This window comes from Vigna angularis, chromosome 11, assembly GCF_016808095.1.
Source record: "Vigna angularis cultivar LongXiaoDou No.4 chromosome 11, ASM1680809v1, whole genome shotgun sequence".
Classification (NCBI taxonomy): Eukaryota; Viridiplantae; Streptophyta; class Magnoliopsida; order Fabales; family Fabaceae; genus Vigna; species Vigna angularis.
The window spans coordinates 22,724,356-22,746,872 of record NC_068980.1 but is presented as its reverse complement, the minus strand read 5'-3'; the positions used below and the strand labels follow the sequence as shown (position 1 = coordinate 22,746,872).

The window sequence follows — 22,517 nt, the reverse complement described above, 5'->3', positions numbered from 1 at the left end:
CCTGGATGAATCCCAACTCTGTCAACAATCCTTGAAGCCATATCAATTCTTTGCTAGCTTATGTTACTGCTACATATTCAGCCTCTGTAGTGGAGAAAGCAACGATCTTTTGTATTTGTGACATCCAACTAACAGCTGTAGTTCCAACAGTAAATATGTAGCCAGTGGTACTTCTTCGATAATCAATTTCTCCAGCAAAGTCTGCATCTACGTAACCTTGTACTTTTAGTTCACTTTTACTAAAGCACAAACACCTCTCCTTAGTTTTTCGTAGATATCGCAAAATCCATTTCACAGTTTCCCAGTGAGCTTTACCTGGATTTGACATAAACCTGCTTACAACTCCTACTGCATAGCCAATGTCTAGCCCTGTGCATACCATCGCGTACATCAGACTTCCAATGGCTGAAGCATACGGAATCTTAGCCATAATCTCTTCTTCTTCTTTTGTCTGAGGAGACTGATCCTTGGATAGACGAAAATGACTGGCCAAAGGAGTACTGACTGGTTTGGCCTTGTCCATGTTAAATCTCTGCAAAACACGGTTGATGTACTCTGCCTGAGATAACTGCAAAACTCCTTTTTTTCTTATCTCTCGTGATTTGCATTCCAAGAATCTTCTTTGCTAGGCCTAAGTCCTTCATGTCAAATTCTTTTGACAATTGCATCTTCAAATTTCTGATGTCTGTTATATCTGATCCTGCTACTAACATGTCATCAACATAAAGTAGCAAAATGACATAGATGGACTTGTACCTTTTGAAGAAACAACAATGATCAGCATTGCACTTCTGGAAACCTTCCTTGTGCATGAAGCTTTCAAACTTTCTATACCACTGTCTTGGAGCTTGTTTCAGGCCATACAGGCTCTTATTCAATTTGCACACCATGTTTTTCTTCTTTCCTTCTGAAAAGCCTTCAGGTTGGTGCATGTAAATCTCCTCATCTAGATCTCCATGAAGAAATGCAGTCTTCACATCTAATTGCTCTAGGTAGAGCTCCTCACTAGCCACAATACTTAGCACAGTCCTGATAGTATTGTGTTTGACAACTAGAGCAAACACTACTAGAAAAATGGTATTTATATACGGAATGTTATATACGGATTTTTATCCGTATATAATGTGAATTTTACATACGGAATTTTTATACGGATGTGAATAATGGCAATACATACGGATTTTCCGTATGTAATTGGGGGAAAATTTTATATACGGATTATCCCTCTGTAATATCGGTATGTAATTAAAAAAATTAGCACGTGCACTGTTCTTAGAGTCTTCTCAGTCTCGATTGTTTCTTACTTTCGATTCTTCTCACTCTCCAACCCTAACCTTCTCCCCCTTACTCTTCTCATTATGCATCCCTAACATTCTCCCTGCACTGTCTTCTTCCCTCCACTCATTCTCCGTGTCCGATTGCAACTCTGTTAGTCTTGAGCTCACACTCCTTCTCGAACGTAGTTGGCATTCGTTCTCTGAAATCGCTTTCACTGAAACGGTAACTTGGCATTCGTTCTCCGAACCGTAGTATGGCATTGCAGGCATCGTTTTCCCTGAGTCGAACCGTAGTTGTCGTCATCCTCGAATCCCGGTGAGTAGTTGAAGCTTTGAGGTTAATTTTTTTCCTTTTGCTCTAGTTGTTGTCACATTGACCTATTTTTGGTTGTCGTTGTTTGGAGGTTTGAAATTGTGATTAAGGAAACGTAGGTTGGTTTCGTCGATGTGGAAGATATAAGCTGGAGCTGGCATTCTCTTCTACACCTTGTAAGTTTCAATTGTTTAGATTTAGGTTTGTGTTAAACCTTGAGTGTTATTGAAAATGGGTGTTCAGGGAGGGGACGGGATATGGGATGTTGATGGAGATGAGTTTTTGTGTTGAGGAGGTCGAAAAATGCATGAAAGTGTGTATTCCATTTATGTGTTTACCTCTGCATCCTGATATAAGTGGTTATTAAAAGATTTGATAACTGTGACATTGTTTTGAAGTTATTTTGTGTTTAGATATTTGATTTGAAGGGAAAGAGTGAAACAACATTTCGGTGTTTTCATCCTTTAACGTGCAAATGTTTGACAACAAGTAGCTTCTTTTGTTATAAGTAATAGGACAAGTGATGAAAATGTAAAATAATTTTCTTTACTAAGCAAACCCTTAATTACTTAAGCATTGTTCTTGTTATCATACAAGTCTTGTGCAAGTGTGAGGATAATAATGTTGTAGCCGTTGTAATCTTGTTTCATGATTTGAAGCTAGAAGATTATTATTTTATCTGGTTGCATGATATTCTTGCAGATGCAGAATTTGTGTTTGGAATGCATTTGACGAAAGCTTAGTATACTCATTGACTGGGCATATTGAATCTGTAAGTGTTTAAGGTTGGTTTTGGTTTGTCTTGTTACTTTGGTTTGATATGATTTTCTTCTTTTGTAAATATAATATATGATGTCAGATTCTGGCTTTTTATGTGATATGTAACTGAAGCATCTTATCTGATGGCAAGTGTTGTGTTTAAGATTTTTTTTAAGAAGTTGGTCAGGATTTAGAGTATAATTTGATTAATGTTTGAAATGATTGATCTTTTTATTTATGATTACATGTAGAAGTATTTGTTTTCTACTAGTTTGGATACAAACATAAACATCTTTCTTACTGTTAGGATGTGTGCACCTGTGGAAGAGATTTATTGATATATTTTCTGAAATTCATGTTTATCCAGCCTCTTCAAACCAAGTTTTAAGTACTAAACTTAGCTGAAGATCTTGGCAGGAGATTGTTAGCTGTATTCGATACTCCTACAGGTATTACTCAATCTTGTATGTCAATGATGGTTGTGTTTTAGTTACTTATCTCTCATAATCATCTTTCTGAATACAGAAAAGGCCTGTATTGCATGTTTTATAATTTAAGATATATTATCTTGTAAGATCTTGTAATATTATGTTCATTTTTCAGTAATAAATTAATGTGTTGTTCTGGTGTTTATAAAAAATGGCAGCTTTTGTTTCTGGATTGCCCCAGACCTTACATTTTAACCTTGATTCTTTTCCCAATTATATTTACAACCCTTTAGAAATTACACAGTTAAAGAGGACCTATCAAATATCCTATAGATACACTGTATAAGAAATCAAAGAATGATCTTGTGTTGTATTTTATTGTGTATTGAATAAGGCTATTATAAGTCCTTAGACCAGGGAAAGCCTATAAGAGGGTGGTATAAACCTTAAGCATTTCAAAATATGAGCTTAATCAGATAAAGGGAGCTATATGTGGATGCATATAAAATTTAATACATATATTGACTGATTAGTTCCAATCATAGGAGAAGAATTTGTCACCATTAGATAATTACCAATTATAGAAAGATTAAACCAGCACTATAGATGTCGAATTTGTCTGGCGAATTCAAGTGTTTAAAACATGAAACCACAGCTAGAATTATCGTCAGACATATTCCTTGCTGCTGACATTTGCTCCACCACCACAGCTAGCCCACGACTGAAATCTTCCCAGCATTGAAACCTCCCATGATATTCATTTGATCTTGAACCATTTCTTGCATCATCTTTTCCACATTATCCATGTGTGACTCCATTCTCATACGCACCATACCCTATTTTGTGTCCCCCACAGAACCAACTCTAAATACCAATTGATAGATTCAACCAATATTATAGAACAAAGAAGACACGTTCTTGGTAGGTTCTTATTGAAACAAGCACTGTTTCTACCAATATGGTACAAGACTGTAAAACATCAACACAGAAGGACTTTCGAGTTGTCCTCAAACTCCCACAACCTATTACTTCCTAGGAAATATCAACAACCTCGTTTCCCTCCCACCACAGTGACTACTTATAATAGCCAGTTTATATGAAAAAAAAGAAACATTTACAAGAGGTTATAACTGTCATATTCAGTTATACCTCTTATCCCTCCTCTTATAACCAATTCCAAACCTATCACATTTCCCTTTTGTATCCTTGATAGAATAGTTGTTTTGTGTTGTATTCATCTGTAACCTAAAATGGTAAACTCTATTGTATTTTTCTTTCTTTTCTTGAGCTTTGGTTCTAAGCCAGTGGTCCTTACACACACACATATGAATATAAATCAGTAAATCAGTAGAGAGATCTAGTCTGAAGCTCTTTTTCTCATATATACTCCAAGTATTCTGATCTGGTCTGCTTTGGTCAATACTGTTTATGCTCAGTTTTGTTGTGTATAAAGCTTGAGACAAGTTTCTTTTATGATTTTAAGCATGTCTCAAGTGATAGCAACTCCAATCAATCACAGAATTGAAAAATGAATGGTTGAGTTGATTAAATTCTGGATTTCAAAACTGTCACAATTTTAAATGAAGTGTTTGCACCGTGCTTGCTGTCTTTGTGTGGTTTTAGGTCACTTTAAATGTTGTAGCTGATATCCTGCAGTTAGATCTAGTGTTTAGGCATTCTTTGAGTCTTTATTTGAACCAGCCAGCTTTGAATCTACTGTTTTATTAAATCTGCAAAAGTTTTCAATGCATTTTTCGACATTTTAAACAACTGCTGCTGTCATATGAAGCCACTGGCTGTGTCTATGTATTCTAACCAATTGAGCAAGTGTATGTTGTCAATTGAAAGTTGTGTGCAAATTTGAAATGGTCCTTGAGAAGCCTATATGCACAATTCACCTTTAAATCATCACATTTTGCTGCATTTTAAGCTACAACTGTTGTGAATTATAGAATCTGATTATTTCAGTGCAGTTTAAACATTTGTGCATGTGTCTTTTACCGTTTGAAACTTGTAGTTACTGTTCATTTGGTTAATTTTACACCAGCACTGCAAAATCAGTTTCCAACCATTGATTTGGTTATTTTTTTTTAAGTGGACCAGTGAGTTTCGGGTGTGGTCTTTTTCCTTGCTGTTTGACAGTTTGAACACCTTCAATTTAATCATATAAAGTTGTTATATGATAAATAAATAAAAATTAATACCATGTTGTTATATGATATCTCAAAGCAAAGAAAAGAGCCTGAGTAATGATTCCTCAAGATAATGCATCCATCTCTCCTCTTCACCTTGATTGTTTAACACAACTTCAACCTAAATTTTACAAAACCAAAACAATATATTCTGCATGAGCAATATCTAGTAGTAAAATTTAATATTACGTATATATATATATATATATATATATATATATATATATATATATATATATTCACCAAATGAAGACAAAAATAGCCATGAAATCCTTTAAAATATAACCTTAGTATGAGCAGAGGATAATGTAATACTGATATCTCAAGAGATAGAGTGTTATATATTGTTTCTTTTGTTAATCTGCAATGAAGAGATTAATGGTTTTTGTTGGCATTTATTGAGTTGTTGTGAGATTCCATTTAATTGTTTGAAATGATGTTCTGTTTTTTGTCTAATGTTGCTTTCAATGTTCTGTTTTGTGTCTAATGTTGCTTGCAACTAAGTATCAACTTGGCATAAGGCCAAATGGCAAGCCTGAAATTAGGAACACAATTACTTTAGGGATAAGTTGTATTATAGTGTATATATATATATATATATATATATATATATATATATATATATATATATATATATATATACTGTAAGGTATGATTGAGGAGGAGCATAGAGAGGTGAATAATTGAGGGAGTTGTTTTGGCATTGAAAATTTTTAATGCATTGATTGGACAATGCATTAATTCTCTCCCATAGTGATGGTGCAACAAAGTACCTAGGAAGCAACTTCATTGGTTTATTGGAGCAATTTAACTCTCATTTTGGGCACATTAGAATTACAAAATATAATAGAAAATAAAAAGCAGGGAAGGGGAAGGGATGTCTGTAAAACCTGTTACATTTTAATTAATTTCACGTGTCAATTTAGGTACTTGAGCAACCCACATCTATGGGACCAATTTAGAATGCTTTACGTAATTTTATAGGCTAAACAAAAGACCTAGGAGGGACATCTTAACTTGAGCAAAATTTCACCACCTTTTCATTTCACCTTTACTCATCATGAACCTCAATCTATTCTGCACATCACCTTTCAATATTACTATTAACTCACATATTTAGAAATCTATAAGGAATCATCCATAACATATTTCATTTAGGGTGCTGGTTCCATTTTTGAGAATGATAATTAGATGTTTGTGATTTTATTCTGCTATAATATGTGTTTATTTTTTGTTGAAATTTTATTCTGACTTTGATATAGGAGCTGAAGTGGTTGAGAATTGTGGGGAACCTCATTGGGAAGGCTTAAAGTGTTGTACAGTGAAGCAAAAGATCTATCAGAAACTGAAGCAAGGTATGTTTACTCCTGTGTTTTGCTCTGTGTTGGTTTCTTTGTTCCTTGTGTGTATGGTGTGGTTGTCCTGTGTGTGGTCTGATTTCTTAGGACTCCAGTAAGATGTGTTGTTTGTCTTGACTGTGAACTATGTTAATCATCAGGTAAAAATTTCCCCCAAATTTGTAGTAAAATAGTGAAATCAAAACTCAAGTAAGTGGTTCTAACCTTTTATTTGGATTAATTTTCCCAAATTAATGTTGGAGTTGTGATGTTTTCTTGGATTTTAGTCAATGAGTTTGTTTTCTTTAATTTATTTATTTATCTTGTATTCTATTTTCTATATTTAGCATTTATAGATATATTTATTAATTTTTTTTCTACTATTGGCTATCATGCCTTCTGCCATATTTTTATTTTGTTTTCTTGTACATTAGAATGAGTGCTGCAAGCAGCACCATTGCTTGTTTTGGAATCCTTATTTATTACTTTGGTTCTTTAGTAAACAATACCCCAAACATTCCTTTTCCAATTTATAAATGTAGAGTAGAAGCCTAGTTTTTGAATAATGTGATATAGGAAACAATGACCTTAAAGTCCAATTTCCCATCTTACAAACTTCCTTTCCCTAACAAACAGTGACCTTACAAACTTCACCACTACCCTCTAATATCAAGATAATATCTTTAGATATTTACTGTCTTTCTACACTCCTCCATAAGAGGATGTTTACTGAGTGTCAGCTTGTTACAAGAAAATAATTCACTGCCCTGCAAGTTCAATGTTTAAAAACATAAAAATCAAAATTGACTGAAAACAATGGTTGGAGAAACAACTCTGGGATTTGGGACAAAGTTGTGGCCTTTGCATTTGGAATAAAGTTGGGACTTGTGAGTTTAGAAAATAGTTGGGGTCATTGCAGGAATTACTAGGACCAATGGTAAATTGGCAATAGTTGGAGCTAGTGCATCTAGCAACTAGTTGGGGACAGTGAATTTAGGGAAAAACCAGGACCAATGCATTATGGAAAAAGTTGGGGCCAGGGCATTTAGGTTACCCATCACGGTTATTGCATCTGGGGAAAATCTGGGGTGAATTCATATGAGAAAACACCTGGTTCAGTGTGTCTAGGTAAAAGTAGAGTTCCACATAAATGCTCTTCACCTTGGATGATTAACAAAATTTGATCAAGGTTCTGTTCTTCTTATCTGTCTACATATGGAAATAATTGAACATATTTTCTCTGTACATAGTGACTCTTCAATAGTTTCTTCACATACTCCAACTTTTCTTATAAGGAAGAGATAAACTCACTCATCACAGCTCGGAACCTTGTAGGTGTCAGCTACAATTTCTAATAACCTAATCCATTAAGTCGAAGTTCTTTGAGCACGCACACTCCAATAAAATCAATTCTATTCCTGTGAAGGAATCACCTCTTATACTGAGTTCTTCTTGCTCTTGGCTCCTTCTTACAAGCATAATTTATGCTTGTTTTCCTCTTAGCATTTCCTAATTTGACAGTTTATTTTTTAATAACAAAATATCCATGGTGTCACTGGCATTTTTTGGCTTTGTCTGGTAATGACATATGGTCACATGATTCTGCCAGTCTTGTTCCATTTCAAATATTGAAATTTTTTTTTCAGCTCTTCCTAATCCTCCTCCTCATTTTGTTGAGGCTCAATCAAAGTATGCCCCTTCTCAACTCCAACTCCAAAACTTCCATCTTCTCTTCTTGCCTTGCTAGGTGATTTGTAGCATGTCCATCTCCTCACTCCACTAACACTATTATTCTTTCATGATCTTTTTCCACACCATTGACACCAAAGTTCTCCTTTCTTCATTATTTGTATGAACCCATGTACCCCAACTCACTCAAACCTCACTTCCACTCCTCTCATACTTAAAACTCGTTCTTTTCTCTTCAAACAATGGAAGAGAATACTCAATACTCTCTTACCCGCACTCTTGGTCAAAGAGTATAGATAAGTGCCCCAACAATGTATACTTAATGCAAGAGGCTAAAAACAAGATATCCACAATATACATGGTTTTAAAGTGTATCCATGACACTTTTTCATACACAAACAACATCCCAAAGTATCCAACCATGTGTACTCTTTATAACAACATCACTTTTCATAAAGCATGAACATCTATACCCCATGTAATATGCCAAACCTTGTAAACTAACATGACTAAGTACTTACCTAACATTACCTTCCAAGGAGCAGTGATGGAAATTCAATTACTTGATTGTTTAGTGTTGAACTTTCAATTAATTTAGCCTTGTATTAAGTAATGGCTAATTTGTCGTTAATTGATATGTATACAGAACATGGATCAAGTTCCACCAAATCGTTCATGGATGTACGATAGGTGTTATAGAGGAAGGATGCGTTGAAAGAGTCATTTGTATTGGGTGTTGAAGAGTTTATAATTAAAGCTTGTGAACAAGACCGTTATCAAATAGATGGGGGGCTTCGATGTCCATGTTCAAAGTGCGATTGTACAAAGATTTTGAACGAAAGAGTTGTGAAGGTTCACCTGTATAAAAACGGTTTCAAGCCTAATTATTTCATTTGGGAGGATCACGGGGAAACCATGCAAGAAGCTGATATAGATAATGATGTCACTTTCAGGGGTGTGGAGACAGAAGGTGAACCAAATGAACAAGTTATCACGATGGAAGACATGGTCCATGATGCTCTCATACAAAGACAACCCTTCCAAGCATCAAATTCTTCTAACATAGAAGAGGCTCCAAATGAAGAAACTCAAAGGTTTTATAACCTTTTGTTGGAGGCAAATACGCCTTTGTATGAAGGAGCATCAGACTCCAAATTATCAATGTGTGTGAGGCTTTTAGCTTGCAAGTCGAATTGGAATATTCCTAACCAATGCATAGATTTTTTTGCAAAAATGCTTTTGGATGTAACACCACACAAATGTGGTTTACCGAAAACTTACTACGATGCAAAAAAGATAGTGTCGAAGCTGGGATTACAGTCGCAGAGGATTGATTGTTGTGTGGATGGTTGCATGCTATTCTATGATAATGAATATGGTAAGATGGATGGAGCGTTAGTTGAATGCAAATTTTGTGGGAAGCCAAGGTATCAACAACACAAGACAGGAGCAAGTTCAAAAAAAAAAAGTTCCCGTTAAATCCATGTTCTATTTGCCAATAATTCCAAGACTTCAAAGATTGTATGCCTCAAAAGAAACTGCAACAGAAATGACATGGCACCATCACAACAAGTCGTCAAATGGTGTTTTGCGTCATCCATGTGATGGAGAGGCGTGGAGGCACTTTGATAGAGTACATCGTGATTTTTCCATTGAGCCACGCAATGTTCGACTTGGTTTATGCTCCGATGGTTTTAATCCATATGTGCAGGCATCATCTATACCATATTCGTGTTGGCCAGTAATTGTCACGCCGTACAACCTGCCTCCAGAAATGTGCATGTCTAAACCCTACATGTTTTTGACTTGTCTCATTCTGAGGCCATTCAATCCAAAAGTACGCATTGATGTATACCTAGAGCCCTTGATAGATGACTTGAAAAAGTTGTGGAGTGGTGTCATAACATACGATATTTCAAGGAGACAAAACTTTATCATGAGGGCAATGCTAATGTGGACAATTAATGATTTTCCTGCTTATGGTATGCTGTCTGGATGGAGCACCCATGGTAAATTGGCTTGTCCACATTGCATGGAGCATTCAAAGGCTTTTAGATTATATAATGGGCGAAAAAATTCGTGGTTTGACTCCCATCGGAGGTTTTTACCAAATGACCATGCCTTTAGGAGAAATAAGAATGCTTTCAAAAAGGGGGAAGTGGACATGGAAGACGCGCCACCATATTTGACGGGAACAGAAGTTTGGAATAGAGTTAATGGTTATCCTAAAGTAACTGAAAATGGTGCACCAAGAATAGATGGATACGGTGAGTGGCATAATTGGACGAAAAAAAACATCTTTTGGGATCTACCATATTGGAAGGATAATTTGTTAAGGCATAATCTTGATTTCATGCATATTGAGAAGAATTTTTTTGACAACATTTTTAATACTGTGATGAATGTCAGTGGAAAGTCAAAAGACAATGAAAAGGCCCGAATGGATTTAGGCTTGTATTGTAAACGAAAAGACTTGGAGCTCAAAACTCATACAAATGGAAAGATGTACAAGCCAAAAGCTAATTATACACTTTCAGTAGACCAATCAAAACAGGTCTGTCAGTGGTTGAAAGATCTTAGGATGCCAGACGGATATTCTTCTAACTTGTCAAGGTGTGTTGATGTGAATAGGGGAAAGGTCATTGGGATGAAAAGTCATGACTGCCATGTGTTTATGGAATGCTTACTTCCTATAGCGTTTAGTTCTTTACCGACTCATGTTCTCAATCCCATTACAGAAGTAAGTCATTTCTTTAGAGATTTATGTTGTACAACATTGAATGAGGTCGACCTTCGGAAGATGGAAGAAAACATTCCAATCATTATTTGCAAGATAGAGAGAATATTCCCCCCCTCATTCTTTGATTGTATGGAACATCTCCCTGTACATCTTCCATATGAGGCAAGACTTGGTGGACCGGTCCAATATAGGTGGATGTAACCATTTGAAAGGTGACAATATCTCATTCAAGTGTTGAATTTAGATGCAACACATATTGAAACTAACATACCACTTTCTTAAATTGTAGGTTCATGGGATATGCTAAACGTTCAGTTAAGAATAAAGCTAAGGTAGAAGGATCAATAGTGGCATCATATTTGCACAAAGAAACAACTCATTTTTGTTCACACTACTTCAAGAACTTTATGTTAACACCACAAAGCATAAGAAATGAAGTAGACACTGAAGTTGAAAGGACAACATTATCAGTGTTTGACGAAGGTGGTCGTCATTCCGGGAGGGAATCAACTCATTGGCTAAGTGACGAAGAATTGAGATCAGCTCATGTTCATCTCTTGATCAATTGAAATGAAGTTCAACCTTATCTTCAGTAAGGCTCCAAATAAATTGCATTTGTCTATGGATTTTGTTTTTAAGTATTAAATTGATATTGACTGAATAATCTCATACCTATGGACAGCTCATTCTTACATACCTATCAACTTTCAGAGTCAAACAGTTCGACACATATACATGCAAATTTCCCATTGTGGTTCAGGGATCAAGTACAACTTATCAAATTCTTCGACATAAATTTGTTATTCACATATTGATTCATTTTTAATTATATTGAATAGGTTCATATATTTTTGTAGGTTCATAACGATCCTTTAAGTGTCAGAAACCAACATCTTAGAGATTTATCACTTGGTCCTTTAAGATGTGTGAAGGAATGGCATACCTACTTTGTCAATGGATATAAATTTCATACCCATGCATGGAGCCAGGGCAAGAAGACTATAAATAGTGGGGTTCATGTTAAAGGCCTTACAAAAGGGGGTGAAGATGATTTCTATGGTGTCATTAAGCACATATATGAGCTCGAGTATAATACCTCAACCATTGAAAAGAAGGTTGTATTATTTTATTGTGATTGGTTTGATCCATCAAGAATAGGGACAAGAGTGGATTCAAAGTATGGCACTGTGGATATTCGAATGGATAAAAGATATATCTTGTTTGATCCTTTTATAATTGCACATAATGTAGAACAAGTGTATTATGTACCATATCCTGCATCGCGCACTGACAAACGGGGTTGGTGTGTTGCAATAAAGACCAAACCTAGAGGTCGTATAGACTCTAATGAGGTAGATGCCATTGAGCCATACCAAGTGGAGGAAATGTCACATGTTAATGACATCATTCAAGTTGAAGAAGTTATCCGATTGCAAGATATAGAAGCCGGTCTTGAAGAAGTGGACCCCAACAATGTACCATCAGTTGAACGCTATATGGATGAAGAAACAAGTGAATCGGAAGAAGAATGCAGTGAAGAGGGACAAAGTGAAGATGAGGATGAAGATTCATTTCACAGTTCTAGCAGTGAATAGAGTTACGATGTGTTGGTGTACTACATTGTATTGTAAAATTTTATAGTTAACTATAAACTAGTTTAGGAAAACTGTAATGTACTTAAAAACAGCTCAAAGTAACTGATCTGAACTATTTTTTAGTTCAGTACAATTCAGTTAACTGTTTTATTCATGAAAATCTAATCTCTTTACTGGTTTAAACATCACATGATTTTTACAAATAAATCATTTATATTTTAATCTTCAAGAATATAAAAGATTGGATTATTCACCTCCTGATTCCAAACTGTAGATCTATCTATCCATCTTTTTTTGTTGTCTTTTATACTTTTAAAATTAATAATTACTCTGCTTTTATCTGGGTGTTGTTTCCCCTCGCATAATTACTCTGCTTTTATCTAAGTTTGTAATACGTGTTGAATGTGGAGTGTAGTTTTGTGTTCATTTTAGTAGCTCTTGGGTTTGATTGTGAAGTCTATCGTCTTTTGGCATCTTTTAGAATTGGATCAACTACTAATAGTTAGATCATCCAATAACGGATTATAGAGCAATTTTCAATCTATGGTCCTAAGAGGGTATTATGTCGTGTGGTGATCTGATGTTGACATTAGTTGGGTAGATCTTAGTTGAAGATATTTGAATATTTGGAAAGAAGATAAGTCAGTGGTTGTAAGAAGAGACTGGGTTTTGATTATTTGCTTAAATTATAAGTATAAACCAGATTCAGTTTCATAGTCACGTGGAATTCACATGGTCACCATCTATCCTTTATATGGGTCACACATGTACCCTGCTACACTGACTAAGGTGACCCCATAACTCTAAAGACTTAGTGTTTGTTTTGGATATTCCCCTGTTGAAACATAGTGAACTGGTGTCGTGATGCGAAGAAATTGTTTGTAAAATGGGAACGTCCTCATTGTTAGTCAACTATTTTGGCCTTGTTCCACATGCAGAGTTAATAGAAAATATTGGTCATGAAAACAACTTGAAGGAAAACATTAAGCAGTAAAGTTAAACAAGATTTGAGACAACATTCCTGAGAAAGCAGGTAAGCATGTGACAAACAAATGCAGTTGATGCTGCAAGTGTGATGTTGACGCTGCACACTTTATATCAACCAATCCAAAGGAGAATATATTAGGAACGACACATCAACACTAAGCCAGTCGTACTTAACTCAATAATTAAGCTCTTTTTTGGATTGTGCAGGAGCAATCCAGTCTTCTGTAGTGTACTATTTTCAAGAAAATTATTGCTTAGTGCCAAATAAATTGACTAGAAAGAAAGGCCCATCTTGAACCAAGGGTGTTCTAAATTTTGGATAAAAAAGTAAATTGAATCTGATTTTATGCACACATACTAATATATATATATATATATATACTACACTCGAATTTGTTTGACGGATGACTAGGATGACTAGGATGAAGAATATGCCTTCAACTAGAACGTAGAAAAAGTTCTCTGTGGTGAGAACTTTGAATGGACATTCATCAGCGATGACATTGTCATCGATATGATGATTGAAGAAGCCAAGAATCTGCTTCGCATGTGTAGGAGAACCACTCTGCACTCTAACCCCTCCAGGAAGGTAACGGAGCTAGAGAAGTTTGCCCTCTTCAATCTGCTGACCAACAACCCCTTCAACCTTAGCCAACTACAATCCAAACATAGAAGAATGCTATTGCTCCCTTCTCATCTTCAAGATTCTAACTCAGATGATAATCCTAAACCGCATCTCTGACCCATCCTTTCCAAACCCAAATCTAGAAATCATTCTCTCAAGCAGAGCCGCAAGAGGAGAAAGACTTCTACTTGATGCACCAGAAGAGAATCCTAAGAAACGTACACTTACATTAGGAGAATCTTCTAGTGGAAGGAAGAAGCCAAAGAGCAATCAGGTTGAAAGTCTTGCTGAGACAAGTTCCTCGGAAGAATCTTCCGACAATGATTGAAAGGCTGTTGGGGGAGCACAAAAGGGCTTTAGAAGATCATCTTATTAATCTTCTGAAATGTGTGCATAACTCTCCAAAATCATAGTTTTTTTTTCTTGGATAATTTTGTGGTTTCTTATGTTTGCTTACTATTAGATCTTCTATTATTCCTTCTAATTGCTGTGAATAGTCAATCCTCGCTAAATTTTGCTTGAATGATGTCTAAAGAATTAATGTTAGTAAAAACTAAAAACTGATTAAAAAAGTAAAAGGAAACAGAAGAACTAAAACATAAAAAAGTAAATTGAATCTGATTTTATGCACACATACTAATATATATATATACTACACTCGAATTTGTGGCTGTATATCCTCCTTGTCTCGTAGTCTTATCTGCTTGGTACTCAACATCTCCCAACTTATCCTCAGCTTTCAAATCCTTCAGTGTAAAACATCGCATTCAATTAACCAAATGAATAAACATCTAAGAGTGATCTGATTTGTTAATGAGCATGCAGAATCATTTTTTAACTATTTGAATGAGCCAAAGATAAACATATAACAAAAGGGATGTGGATAATGTATAATATATATGAACCAGAAAACTGTGAACCCTTATACAGGCAAAGTCTAAAACTGCATATTGCAGGCAATATGCAGATAGTTATCATGACTCTCGAATGGAATGTTACAGCTTGAAAGCAGCAACAACTCTGAGAGAAATAGGAAGGAAAGCTTGCTTGTAGTGCAATCCGTTTGAAAAGTGTGCTTTATTTATAATGATCACCCAGTTGCTTTCATGGCAAGGGTGACACAGAAAACATGCTAATGAGTAATCATACAATGCTTTGTAAGAACCCAAAGACTCAGAAAACTAAAACTAAGAAACTGAAAGTTGTTGGAACGAATGAACTGTATCTAATGGAATGTGTTTCTGCCTTGTATACCCGTATCTAATGGAATGTGTTTCTGCCTTGTATACCCATGAGTGGAAATCAGAAATGGGTCAACTGTCTATGACATGTTACAAATGTGAGATTGCTAATCTGACTTAAAACCTACACTAGCTATATTTATAAGTAACTCAAGTGACCAGTTTATAAGTCCAACTCTTTTCCAGCTCTTCATCTTCAGATGTAATGACTTGCTATCTCAAGTTGCATAAGAATAATCTGAACTGTCCATTAGAGTTTTTGACTGGCAGCAACAAGTTGACTGGTCCAACAGTTCACACATCCCTATCTCAGATCAATTCATGTTCAAATTAGACTTCTCTCTTGTAACTTCAGATTACTGTCAGGTGGAGGTTTCCCACTGCACTACTCTTCACAGCACCTAGACCAGCTTACCAACAATATCTCTCCAGTTTACTGCACTATAAAATGAAGTTTTTTCACTGCAAAAAAAAAAAACTTCATTTTATAGCTAACAAATCCCATAGCAGAAGCCACTTACCACCCTAATAGAAACCAATTTAGTGGAAGCCACTTACCACCCCAATAGAAACCAACAAATCCCATAGCAGAAGCACCTTTCCTTTTCAAGGCTTCAATAATAGGTTTTGCAATTTTTCCCTGCACATTTAATAGGTAATATCATAATAACACAAAATGTTCTTTTCTTACTTTTCCTTTCCATTCAATTGTAAAAATAAATTGACCGTACAATTTTGTTTTTTGTTCAAGAATATGGCATCAGATGGTTGTGACCCTCCTATTCCACCTTCAGCAAAATCAGAAAAGGAGAAGGACAAGAAGAAATCTTATATGGTCAAGTTGTTAAACCGTTTCAATAACGTAAATGCTTCAAGTAGTCAGCCATCTACACCTACCTCTACCTCCACTGCTAGATTTGTTCCACCACCATTACAAGTTCCTGGTTTGACACCTACTCCACCACCAATTCCACCTTCGTTGGAAGTTCCTCCTTTGACACCTAGTTCACAACAATTTGCTGCTGATCAATGGAGATCACCCTCCCCCCATGTTGGTTCTAACCCAACAACTCCCACAAATATGCCATCACCATCTCCTATAGGGGATAACCCTCCACGTTCAAGTTCAGCAGCCAATGACTTTGAAGATGTTTCCAACAATCGTCCAATCATTACACCTATTGGAGGAGGGTAAGAAAACATCAATTTAATGTTCCAAGCATATACTGTATTATTCTAATATTTCACTTTTATTTTGGTATAGCTTTTATCCAACAAAAACAGCATCCAAAGCAATCACAGCCACCATCAAGGCACAGTTTGATGAGCCATGGGTGACATGGGGACAAATACCTCAGACACGAAGAGATGTTTTCTTTGAGCGTTTTAGGGTACACTTGTGTTCATTTACATTATGTACTACACTTAATTTTAAATGTTAAGGTCCTCAATTATCTTATCCAATATTCATCTTTTTTGTCAACAGAGAAAGGTTTCATGGAGGTCTAACCATGAAGAAAAGGTGAAAAAAAATTTCCACACAAAAGCATCTCATAGATTATCTGAGATGTTTAAAAAAGCTCGAACAGAAGGAAAAAAACCTGATTGGATGGGGGATATTGTTTGGAATGGTCTTTTGGAGAAGTGGAACATGCCACTTTATAGACAAAAATGTGAAACAGCCAAAAAGAACAGGACATCTGACAAGGGTGGTTGTTTGCACATTGGGGGATCCATTAGCGTGCATGAGCATGCAATTCGTCTGGTACATATAAATTTATTTTTACATTTCTATACGGATAAACTTTAAAAATATTTGACGTTAACAACTTACATCTTCTTTGCTTGCAGTCACAGGAGCTTGGTCGGTCAGTGCATGTTGATGAAATATTTCAGCAGACACATATTCGAGCATCAACAGGAGAATTTGTCGATGAAAGGTCTAGGCGGACACATGTTAGTTTCTACTAACTTATTCTTTATTAGGTTATATTATTCTTAGGTCTATCTATTTAACGATAATCATGTATTCATTTAACAGGAAGAGTTTGAAGCCAGATTTTCTCAAATAAGATCTGAGACAGCATCCGTTGGGGCTTCAACATGTGCTCCCCTAGACCCTGCAGATGAGGAAAGATTGAGGAACCAATGTTGGTTGGATGTTGCTGGTGGAAGGTACAAGGGACGCGTATACGGCATTGGAAATGTCAGTGCTCAAGATGACTGTGTCGATAGTTACATACAACAGACACAGGCATCTTCTTCTCAGCAACCGATTGCAGAGGACATTCTTAACCTCCACACACGAGTATCAACCCATGATGACCAACTTCGACAGATGAACTCTCAATTGCAAGGCTTTATTGGTGTCATGATGCAGTATCTTCCACCTCCTGCAGCCGCAATTGCACAACAATTTCTTCAATCCCAGAATCAGCCACAAGCTAATGTTCAACCACAACAACCACAACAACCACAACAACCACAACAACCAACAGATCAACCACAGCAACCAACAGATCAACCACAAGATGATACTGTTTATGGAGATTACTAGTTATGTTTTTAGAAGTAGGACATGTGTATGACTCACACTTATTCCCTCAATGACTTTTTTCATGTTATTTGAACTTATTATGATTAACAATTATGTAAACTTTCTTATTATGATTAATGTGAAATGCATGTTTGTAGGTTTTAAAGACTTAATTTATTTATCAAATTTGTGAATGGATATAATGTCCAGGTCTTGTGAATTGTCTGTGTGGTATTATGGGCAGGTCTTGTAAATTGTCCCTTTTTGGATGTTGGATGACCAGGTCTGCTGTTCAAGTCAAGCTGTATGTAATTTATATACGGAATATCCGTATATAACTTATATACGGAATATCCGTATATAACTTATATACGGAATTCTGTATATAAATTATATACGGATAATCCGTATATAATTTATATACGGAATATCCGTATATAAATTATATACGGATTATCCGTATATAATTTATATACGGATATTCCGTATATAAGTTATATACGGATATTTCGTATATAAGTTATATACGGATATTCCGTATATAAGTTATATACGGATATTCCGTATATAAATGACATACGGATAATCCGTATATAATTTATATACGGATATTCCGTATATAAATTATATACGGATAATCCGTATATAAGTTACATACGGCTAATCCGTATGTAATCTTATCTACGCCCTTTTTATATACGGATTTTTGACCGTATATAATCCGTATATAACACCACTTTTTATACGGATTTTCGATGTTATATACGGATTTCGGCCGTATATAAATGCGATTTTTCTTGTAGTGAAAGATTTCAGTGTAATCAACTCCTTCTTTTTGCTGAAATCCTTTGACAACCAGTCGGGCCTTGTATCGCTTGGAACCATCATGGTCTTCCTTTACTCGGTACACCCATTTGTTATGAAGTGCTTTCTTTCCCATAGGTAACTCAACTAGTTCCCATGTCTGATTTGAGATCAAAGACTTTATCTCGTCTTTCATAGCAAGCTCCCACTTGTCGGCATTCGTGGTTTGACAAGCTTCCACATAATGTTCAGGCTCCCCTCCATCAGTCAGTAACATGTAATCTATGTATCTCCTGTTAGGCACATGGGGCCGAGACGATCTTCTCAATACAAGAGTTGGAGTAGGAAGTTCTGATTGCTCATTGTTTTCTTCATTTGATTCCTCTGGCTGAGGACTCCTCAATATAGGACTTTCTAGGATATCTTCCACCTCTGCATAAACTGGTCCACTCGTTTCAGAGTTTCTGGTGTCAATATTATGCATGTCCTTGTACATCACCTTTTCATTGAAGATTACATCTATGTTGCGGGTCATCTTTTTGTTTTCATCATCCCATATGCGGTAGCCAAACTCATCTTCACCATAACCAAGAAAAGTACACTTCTTTGATTTTGGATCAAGTTTGTTTCTAACTTGATCGCTGATATGCATATATGCTACACAACCGAAAACTCTAAGATGTGAGAGTTTTACCTCTTTTCCGCTCCATACCTCTTCTGGTATCTTGTGCTCCAATGGTACCGATGGACTTCGGTTGATCAAGTAAGCTGTTGTGTTGACTGCTTCTGCCCAAAACTGTTTTGGTAAGCCTGACTGTACACACATGCTTTTGGCTCTTTCAGTCAACGTTTGATTCATACGCTCAACTACACCATTGTGTTGAGGCGTACCTGGCAATGTTCTCTCCATTCTGATTCCGTGCTCATAGCAAAACTTCTTGAATCTGGTGTCTGCATACTCACCACCATTGTCAGATCTGAGTTTCTTAATCTTCAATCCTGTCTCATTCTCCACCATAGCTTTCCAAATCTTGAAAGCTTCAAATACTTCAGACTTGTGTTTCAGAAAGTAAACTCATACCTTTCTGGAGTGATCATCGATAAAAGTCACGAAGTATTGCTTCCCACCGACGGATGGGACAGTCGTTGGTCCCCAAACATCGGAGTGGATGAGCTCAAGCCTTTCTTTCTTTGGGGTTCTTCTACTTGTCTGAAAGCTCACTCTCTTCTGCTTTCCAAGTATACAGTCTTCACACATGTCAATTTTTACTGACTGAAGACCTGGTAGTTTTCCTTTTGAGTGCATGACCTTCATCCCCTTCTCACTCATATGCCCAAGTCTTTGGTGCCATAGATTGGGACTTTCATTTGTTGCAACTGCAATCAAATGACATGCTCCTGCTGTCTTGTAAAGAGTGCCACTCTTTTTGCCTCGAGCAATTGTCATCGCACCTTTTGAAATCTTCCAATCATCACCATGGAAGATTGTTGTGTAGCCTTCACTGGCTAGCTGACCCACTGAGATTAAGTTCTTCGTCAGGTCGGGAATATGTCTGACATTTTTCAATTCCCATACATACCCATTTAACTTAATCTTTACTACACCTTTACCTACAATCTCACATGACTGCTCATTACCAAGGTAAACCTTACCAAGGTTTCCAGGAACATAATTCTCGAATAGTTCTTTCTGTGAAGTTGCATGGAAGGATGCTCCAGAGTCTAACTCCCAAGACTCTTCCTTGTTTTCCAACGAACATATCAGCGCATCACCTCCTCCTGAGGTCGTAGCAACGTTTGTTTCATCTTTCACCTCCTGTTTCTTCGAGGCACTCCTGCATTGATTTTTGTAGTGACCAGTCTTCCCACAATTCCAACATTCGATAGTTTTCGATTTGTTAGAGATTTGATGATTTCTGGATTTGGATTGCCTCTCCTTTGATTTACCGCGTCCAGTTCCTCTGGTTGAACTTCTACCTCTTGACTCTGTATGCAATACTGAAGAGGTTGTTGATTCACCCGTCTGTAACATCCCAAAAATTCACCAAAAATTAAAAAAATTATTTTCAAAACTTAAATGTTGTAATAATACATAACATCCCGAACATCAACTAAAATCTATACATCAGTTTTAAGCTCAGACGTAACTGCAAAGATAACATTGAATCCTTCTAATTCGATCTTCCATCTCTTCCTACATTTGCACAGGATCACGTGACAATCCTTCAACTGCTCCCGTATAACATCACACATTATACGATCATCGCATTCACATGCACAAACAAGCAAAGTAAGGGTGAGCTAATCTGAAACACATCATATATAAAACGTGCATAGTTATTTCGATACAAATATCATATAATAATTAAGTCAGACATCCTCAAACCAACGTACCACAATTCCTGTTGGACACTCATTCCATAGTACCTAATAATCAACCCAGTACACAATAAACTCTCAACCGGACGATACGTTGATGAGCAAATCAACGGAAAGTGCCCCACTTGTAATTTCATTCTTAGTCCCCTCAATATGTCCACAATCAACCACAGATCAAGACATCCTACTACAGTACCCTCAACCTCAATACATACCCAGATATCATATCATTATTGAATCAAACGATAAAACAACGAACTTATATTACATCGGATACTGTTTACACGAATATTAAGATTGATCACTTAGGCTCGAAACTAAACATCAACCGCTATTATACCGAATACCATTAGGTCAAATACCAAAAGATCAAACGCTGATTAAGATCAAGTACTTAGACTTCACGTTAAGACAGTGTACTCTACTAGAACAATTACTATTATTTCAAACACTATTCGAACGATTGCTCAAAGATCAAATCTCGCGCACCACAGATTAAGTACCATTCGGGCGAACACTTAATTGATCACTTTACTGGATTTAACACTATCTGAGGGTAACCTCATCGAGACCGGATGTTCCCTATGTACAACCGCTAATTGTTAACAATCCTTATCTGAAACAAGCATCATCCGCCCCTAACACTACCTGAGAATGATCACTTCCTGAATCATGCATCATCACGACTGATCACTACTTATTAATCGATCGCTACCTCAACGAATATCAAGGCCAGTCACTCACCGTAAATGATTACAACATCAGCAATAAAGATCATTTCCTAAGAACCATCACTACAAGACAGAACATTATAATAAAGAACACTTGAGTCTGGTTTTAAACGCCTAGAGTACTCTGCTGAACACCTCAGTACTGACCGAACGTAATCAAACTAAACCTCAGGTTACCAAATTAAGATCGGACGCTAGCTACCTCAGATCCACTATCATCAAGATCAACTGTTACCTAATAACGCTCGCTACCTGAAAATAAATAACACCAAGACCGAACGTCACTAGTAAGAATGCTCGTTACTACCTATAGACCCAACAAGTTTTACTTCTCGTCTCTCTCTCTCGAAGTATTCCAAATCCAACTTTATCTGCACTACCATCTCTCCCGTATCTGTACGACCATCACGGTTAGAAACCACAACCACAACACGCAGATGAATAACCAGAATTATCATATTATAAACCCACTACATATACTATAACAATTCCCGTGATAAATCGACTCACATGACACTGCAGACTAGTCTTTCATAAACTGATGTCGTTTACTTGTAATTCGTCGTCATAACCTGCTCTCAATAACAGGCGACCCGAGCCGTCATCCATCGCGACTTCAGACCTATCTCCACGACTCCTCAAGGACTAACGAGTAAAAACATCGATACTACGCGTAACGATGCACTATACTCAACACGAGCCGAAGTCATTGGGCGAGACATTCACCTCCTCGCGCAGAAGAAGGTGACACTCGAATCTCCGTCTCACGCGTGAGACTAGCAAAAATGCTAAAAAGACCGACGAAGTTACAAGTAAATAACATAGTGTATGTACCACCTCCAACAAAATAAACGTGCTCAATCACGAAGTCATACATATTCTCA

General features: G+C 36.5%; 2 protein-coding genes across 2 annotated transcripts; both read left to right on the top strand.

Moving 5' to 3' along the window:
• The first annotated feature begins 1,607 nt into the window (after window positions 1-1,607).
• On the top strand, window positions 1,608-17,807 carry LOC128194669 (uncharacterized). The gene is made up of 8 exons (XM_052870231.1): window positions 1,608-1,766; window positions 2,293-2,375; window positions 2,717-2,798; window positions 15,935-16,374; window positions 16,448-16,574; window positions 16,670-16,948; window positions 17,035-17,139; window positions 17,225-17,807. Exons 4-8 carry the CDS (start codon window positions 15,938-15,940, stop codon window positions 17,738-17,740), a joined length of 1,464 nt encoding a protein of 487 aa, XP_052726191.1. The 5' UTR covers window positions 1,608-1,766; window positions 2,293-2,375; window positions 2,717-2,798; window positions 15,935-15,937; the 3' UTR covers window positions 17,741-17,807.
• Window positions 8,911-12,330, top strand: LOC128194670 (uncharacterized). Its single transcript, XM_052870232.1, has 4 exons — window positions 8,911-9,422; window positions 9,505-10,932; window positions 11,025-11,283; window positions 11,593-12,330. Exons 1-4 carry the CDS (start codon window positions 8,911-8,913, stop codon window positions 12,328-12,330), a joined length of 2,937 nt encoding a protein of 978 aa, XP_052726192.1.
• Window positions 17,808-22,517: the final 4,710 nt, after the last annotated feature.